Source organism: Patiria miniata, unplaced genomic scaffold, assembly GCF_015706575.1.
Source record: "Patiria miniata isolate m_02_andy unplaced genomic scaffold, ASM1570657v1 HiC_scaffold_1, whole genome shotgun sequence".
Classification (NCBI taxonomy): Eukaryota; Metazoa; Echinodermata; class Asteroidea; order Valvatida; family Asterinidae; genus Patiria; species Patiria miniata.
In genome coordinates this window covers 26,062,625-26,069,455 of record NW_024037047.1, presented here as the reverse complement: position 1 = coordinate 26,069,455, position 6,831 = coordinate 26,062,625, and the positions used below count along the sequence as shown (strand labels likewise).

Here is a 6,831-nt window from a genome sequence, read left to right as displayed (position 1 = left end):
TGTTGTGGAGGGATCCTTTTCAAAAAGGCTACTTTTCCAGTTTGGGAAACATAATTCCTTTTAGGGGTGATCTTCAAAAAATTAGAAGTCACCGGTAAACACACCAACATTTGAAAGGAAAATGAAAACGGCATGTTGATCATCATTTTTTTTTTTGTAGCCTGAAAATCTCTGAGAGTTTTGAGTATTTTTGAAAGAATTTTGAAGAATGGGGCTTTGTCACTGGTCTCTATGGGAATTTATTTACTGGGTTGCACCCATAGGGAAGACACAAAAACAGCTCTCGAAAGAGACTAGTTTTTACTTGATTCTCAACATTATTGTCTATTTTATTTTAATTTACGTATAACTATAATGAGTCTGATGTGTTCTAAGATTCTATTTCAACACTTTTCCCTACCACATAATAGTTCGTATTATACTTAGTCTTCTTGCAAAAACAAAACTTTACATTCGTACCTTATGTGTGTGTGTGTGTTTTTACTTCTACTTAATATTCAGGGTGGTCAAAAAAACGGAATAGCATACTTCCACTACCTGTGACTCAAACCACATATACCAATGCATGGAAAATCTTTTAAGAAGTAAAATCGGTCTAGTAGTTTTTGTTCTAGAGCCTATTTTGTGGAGCAAGGTGGGGGTCATTTTTGTCCCGATGAATTACTAAACCGCGCCCGGGAATTGGACTTTCATTGTAATTGATAGAGGGATTGTTATATAATAATACCCACGTGAAAGAAGTATTCTTCAAAAAAAAAGGCTATGCATCGAAAACTATTGGAACAAATCGGAATATTTTGGTATCATAATTCTTCTAAAAGGATTCTCCATCAATTGGTTCAAGTTGTTTGAGTCTCAAGGTAGTGGAAGTATGCCGCTCCGGGCTTCTTTTTGGCCGCCCTGTATAGCAACTTTTAATTGAGATGCTATTCTAAGTGCATGCCACAAATTAGTGTACAAAATCAATTCACATGAAAGCTGCTACTTAAAGTTTAGTACGTATTTACAGATATAATTTTAACTATACACGTGCTGAAAAAATCAATAATTGTAATTGGTGAATTGAAGTTGTTCTTCATTGGTACGAACAAAAGCAAGCGTGTCCGTGCCCTAAAGGTTTTATCCACAGAAATAAATTTGACAGAATTGTACATACATGTAACTCGTTATAGCCTAAACTAAATTCTTGAATAAACTCCTGCCGTCATATTACGCGTATCTAAAAAATACAGACCTACTTGCTTCAATATAATTAATCAACAACAAAATACAGTACAATGAAAGTTAAAGAATAATCTACAATCAATGAAATCCGATTTGACTTCAGCGTCAGTTTTTAACTGCAAACGGGCATATCCGTTAATATACCATCGGTGACACTTGTTGGAAACCAGTCCTTTGACACCTAATTGAAATCGGTGATCCTTTTCCATGCATCGTTCGATTTTTGAATGGAATCGAAGAGCTGCCGATCGTTTTACAAAACTTCATGGTTTTTTGGCAACTCTATCGATCCTCTTTTTATATCTAGCGGAATAATAATATTAGGGCGACAACAAAAAGCAAAAGATTAGCCGGTAAATTATTAGTGATAATGAAATTATTTTAAAATTCAATACGGCTGTCATTCCTGGTGTCTATGTGAGTCAGATCTACCCCGGCCTCCATCCAACGATTTTCCTTCTCTGCTCCATTTGCCCGGGCCTTTTTATTTGCCACACACAACCCCAAAAAGATAATAGCTAACACCCCAACTCCTACGGTTGTTCCGATCAGTGCTGCGATGACGGTACTAGCCTCAGAAAGGGGAAGCCTCAACCCACCCACACTGACGGTACAAGGTTCCGGGTCCGGTGGGCAGGGCCGGTCCGGTGGGCAGGGGGTAGGCTCCGGTGGGCAGGGGGTAGGCTCCGGAGGAGTAGGGGCAGGTGCTGTGATGGACGGTAGGTAGCTTGCCCAGAAGCGAAGGAGATGTTGCCAGTTGTTGTCATTGCCTGAGAGGGCCTGGGGACAGTCGGTGAGTGACATGTAGGTCAGGTTGGCCGAGTCGAATGCTGGCCACTTCACTCCAGAAAGTGAAGATCCCGGAGCCCTAAAATGGAAAAGTGTAGGTAAGCGAATTTGTCAGAGAGTCTGAAAATACAAACCCCAATACTGTTTAGAGATTTCACCAAGGTATTATAGTGAAGCAACTGTATGCTAAGATAGTGCAATTCATTTTCTTTATGTCCAATGATTCAGTTCATTTCTTCCTCACAACAGGTATTTAGTGAGTAACAAAATATTACTGAAATTTCCTGCAAGTTCTATAAAGATGGTTAGTAATCTTACCCATTGTATGTAAACATTTCCAAGAATGCCATCAGCTCTTGGGTGAACCGCTTATCTTCCAGCCTGTAGGATAGCTGGAGTTCATCCACGAGAGGACTGTATGGATCTCCAAACAGGAACTGAAGATCATCTGCAAACGTTGGTCCGACCTGAGGTGGAAGTGGCCCCTTGTAATAATGAGCAGGTGGTTTGAGATTAAACGAGTAGAAGTAGACAGAGTGGCCGGCGTCGGCGTGGAGTCTAGCAGCTTCCAATGTGCTCCAGTATGACAGATAGTCGTTTATGAACTGTCTGAAACTTCCACGTGTCTGGCAATCATCATCGAGTCCACCCTTTCCGATATATTCCGTCGCAAGAGCGAAAGCTGTTTTATCAGGATTGGTGAAACACAGGCTGCTCACTGTGTCTATGTACTGCTGGACTTCTGCGGTACTTGGACAATCAAGGCCGGTGAAGGCAAATGCCACCCCGGCAAATCCGTCCTGTGCCAACCCAACAAGTATGTCAACGTCGTTGATTCGGCCTGCTTTCAGCAACTCAAGAGGTTTGTCAGTGATAAGATCACCGTCTACAACGGTCGGAAAGGCTAAGCCAAATGGAGCACTTATAGTAATGGACACAAGGTCGGCCGCGGGCTTGTCACGGAGACAGCTGACCATCATGTCACTGGTCTCAGTTGGACATCCAAGTTTGCTTGCTAGAGTTTTAGCTCTCTCGGATACACTTGGAAGTACTGGATTATCGACAGGTGGGGTTATAGCAGTTGCACTCATCAAAACAGCTCTGTTGAATAAGCCCTTCGCTGTCTCAGAGAGTGTCAGCATATGGGCGAGAATTGCACCGGAGCCGTAGCCTTGGACTGTGACGCGCTCCGGGTTACCTCCAAAGCTTCCGATGTACTTGTTGACCCATTTGAGAGCAGCCAGGGTATCATGCAGCCCATAATTACCAGGTGCTACTTCGTCTTCTGTAGACAGGAAACCAAGAGCTCCTAGACGGTAGTTCATCACCACAACGACAGCTTTGACCCGAGATGCAAGGAGAGTAGCATCGTAGACTGAGGAGGTGCCGTATTTTGCGTCCCCACCGTGAATGAAAACCAAAACCGGCAGAGCTGGGTCGTTGGGGTCTTGAGTTGGGGCGTAGATGTTTAGAGTCAGACAGTCCTCGCTAGTTTGGTTGAACCCAAGACGAACCATCCAAGGATCTCGAGTGACGTCCTGTGGGCAGGCAGGCGGTAGCTTCTCCGGGATTCCAAGCGGTTCATCGCCCCACTTTCCTGTGTCTTCAGGCGGCCTGAATCGCAGTTCGCCGAGTGGCGGTTTTGCATAAGGAATACCCAAGTACTCGGCAATCTCTTGTCCTCCCATCGCCTCGTCTGCTACTCGCAAAGCCCCGACGACAGATCCAAGCACTTCTCCGTCTTTGCCTGAAATCTGCACCGTCATATTGTCTGGCTTTCGCAAGGTGCCCCTCCTGACAGGTACTTCGTATAAGCAGGCTTTCTTGTAATATTCAGGCTCGGTTATGGTTGGAATATAGTCATTCCAGAAGGCTACTTTGCCAGGTTTGAAACGTTGTCCTGTCTTGTAGCCAGGATCTAAAATGATGTAGGATCCGTTCTCTGTTTCAAACTCTGGCCACTCCGGTAAGTCTGGTAAGCCAGCACCGTTTGGATTCCTGCATACGAAGAAAAGAATTGGAGGGGAAAAAATAATGTATATTTTGCCTCAATTCACAGATTTCTGAATCGGATGAAAAGAATATAAATTCTGTCACACATAACATCCTATCTCAGTCTAGGTATGGGCTGATTTTTTTTTTTGGGGGGGGGGTTGTTGATTGCTGTTTTTTGTGTGTGTGGAGGGGGGCTCCTTTGACCTTACATTGTATTGTATGTCCACTGTGCTATTGTGGTTTTTAGCTTCTTAGTTTTGCATCCGTTATTTTATACTCGGTGTCGGTTTGGCAGCGAGTCCACGCATGGTTCAGAGACCAACTGCAGTCAGTAGTACGTTATAATAGGGGTCAACATTCACTCAACTATTTGCTGTCAGTAGTTCAACCATGGTTAAAGGGACTCTTACAACTTTATTTGATATGTTCTAATGAAGAACTTGTGAAATATGAAATCTTTTTACCCACAACTTTCAGAGTAATTACGTAATAATATTATTAATTACGTAACACATGCTGCAAAAATAGTACTGACCCTGATAAGCCTGCTCTTATACTGTCATTGCTCTTATTTTTAGTTGTACATGTAAATTGCACTGATATTTGCAAAACTGGACTAACTTCGTACATTTCATTTGATCGATCTTTTAACTATATCATCATTTTGGAAATCATCAAACCAGTCCAGTGAGCAAAAGCTTATCCAAAATATCAACTTTGGTAATCTATTAAATGTGTCATTTGAAATCAAATTCAAAACAAAATTCCTCACCCGTATCGTGCAAACTGGGTCAAGTAATCCATCGTCCTGTTGGAAAGGATGGCTGCGTCCAGGTCGTTCGGATAAAAAGCGCTGATGGAACCAAACACGTAAAGGAGCTCGAGTGCGTGCGGTGCCCCTGAGATCAAATCCCACCATTCTAGCGGAAGGAAGTACTCCTTCCCGGTCTCGTAGATGAATTGGTAAAAATATGTGCTCGTGTTGGCCGCGGATTCAGCATGACGAGTGAGAAAGTTGATACTGGGGACCTTGAAGGACATGTCACCGGTAACGTCCAAGAATCTCATCACGTTTTCATCGGGGTCTTCTAGATCTTGTCCGCCGAAGTAGTAGGCGAAAATCGCATCGGTGATTTCCTGCGATGTCGTACACTGACAGATCAACACAAAGTACTGAATATCGGCTCTTAACTCCTCTTCTGTATAATCCTTATCGACTCGACTCAGGTAGACACTTGCATCTTGGTCGTTGAAGCCCATGATGAGGTCGTACTGTCCAACACGGGGATGGGCAAGGAGCGTATTGATGTCGGTAGGGAGGAGCTCTCCGTCAACTGTCGGTGACGCATTCACGGTATAAAATTGAGTCAGAAGAGACTCCATGCTCATCCCTCGGAGGCAGCTGATTAGGTCATGGGATGTACTACCGATGGGTAGGTTACACCCGAGGATTGAGCCGAGGGTAAACGCCTGGAACTGAGCCAATATTCCCGGGATGACTACGTTGGGGGACACCACCCCACTCTCAGCAATCACCCGTTGGAAAAGAGTCCTGTCGTTCAGTGGGGAGATCATCTGGTAGGTCACGCTCGACGCACCAGCCGACTCACCAAAGATGGTGATTTGGTCCGGATCACCACCAAAGCTTGCGATGTTGTCTTTGACCCACTGGATAGCCAGGCGTTGGTCCCAGAGTCCGTAGTTCCCGGGTGCTGAGTCGTCACCGGTGCTGAGAAAGCCGAAGGGTCCAAGACGATAGTTAATGGTCACCACGACGACCTGTCCGTGTAACGCCAGGACTGTCCCGTCAAAGGCCATACCTTGACCGGCAATAAAACCACCCCCGTGTATGAAAATCATGACGGGAAGAGGTCCAGACAAGGCCAAGGCATCATGAGGCACAAACATGTTCAAAAGAAGACAGTCTTCGTCAATGTCTGTATTTGGGAGAGAAGCGCCCGATGTGTTTAGTCCAGGTTGCGGACAGCTGGGACCGTACACCGTGGCGTCCAGTACGTCGTCCCAGGGAGCTTTCGGCACGGGCTTGGAAAACCGCCGTTCCCCGGTCGGCGGTTCCGCGTATGGTATGGCGGTGTACCGCGTCACGAGTTGATCCGTAAGAGGCGGAAAGGATGTTTTCACTCCCATAACGGGGCCCAGGGTAGTATTTGTGATAACAAATTGCCCCTCTCCACTTTGCAAACCAGCTGTGAAAATGAACAAATTCAGAAAGAGGCACATACATCTTGTTACTGAAGCCATGTTGTCACGAATATAAATCACAATGATGGTCTTTGTGTAGAAATCTACGATTAAATGCAATTTAGTAAGTTGTGGTGCAATGTATGTACTTAACATTCACAGTTTTGGCTGCCGGGTTGCCCTCAACCAAAACTTATTTGCTTTGAATAAATCAGTAACTTTCATACCGATATGATTGCAGTTGTCTGCTTAATTTCTCACTGCACGAACCCGTCACCCGTTTTTTTTTATATGTTGATTCCTATCTAGTAGTTTTGTTTACGTGTCTATTGTGTGCAAACGTGTGCAAACGTGTGCAAACGTGTGCAAACCTGTGCAGGTACCAATCTGTCGGGTGTAATAGGCCCATGTTTGTGCAAAAGTGCAAGGTTAAATATCTTGAACAAAACAAATGAGTGATCCGATCCTACCCAACAAAGTTAAAGTATAAATTGCTGTTGTTTCTGTTATAATTAAACAGTACTGTCCTTTTTGCAACTTGTACCTAATATCTGGATTTTATCAGGATTAGTGCGGTTTTTTTCATAACCCTCCTTAATAGAGGTAAAAGTCCAGAATGTG

General features: G+C 44.2%; 1 protein-coding gene across 1 annotated transcript; it reads right to left on the bottom strand.

The window, feature by feature from the left end:
• Nucleotides 1–1,586: 1,586 nt before the first annotated feature.
• LOC119732348 (neuroligin-4, X-linked-like) lies at nt 1,587–6,270 on the bottom strand. Its single transcript, XM_038205809.1, has 3 exons — nt 4,781–6,270; nt 2,332–4,011; nt 1,587–2,092 (listed from the first exon to the last, which is right to left on the bottom strand). The coding sequence occupies exons 1-3, from the start codon at nt 6,268–6,270 to the stop codon at nt 1,606–1,608; spliced, it is 3,657 nt and encodes a 1,218-aa protein (XP_038061737.1). The 3' UTR covers nt 1,587–1,605.
• Nucleotides 6,271–6,831: the final 561 nt, after the last annotated feature.

Excerpts from the sequence above, each read along its gene's own strand:
- LOC119732348 (XM_038205809.1), bottom strand. The coding sequence starts at position 6,270 with ATGGCTTCAGTAACAAGATGTATGTGCCTCTTTCTGAATTTGTTCATT. Across the intron at positions 4,012-4,780 it reads ACCCAGTTTGCACGATACGG|GAATCCAAACGGTGCTGGCT; the intron begins GTGAGGAATTTT and ends CTTCGTATGCAG. Across the intron at positions 2,093-2,331 it reads GAAATGTTTACATACAATGG|GGCTCCGGGATCTTCACTTT; the intron begins GTAAGATTACTA and ends TTTCCATTTTAG.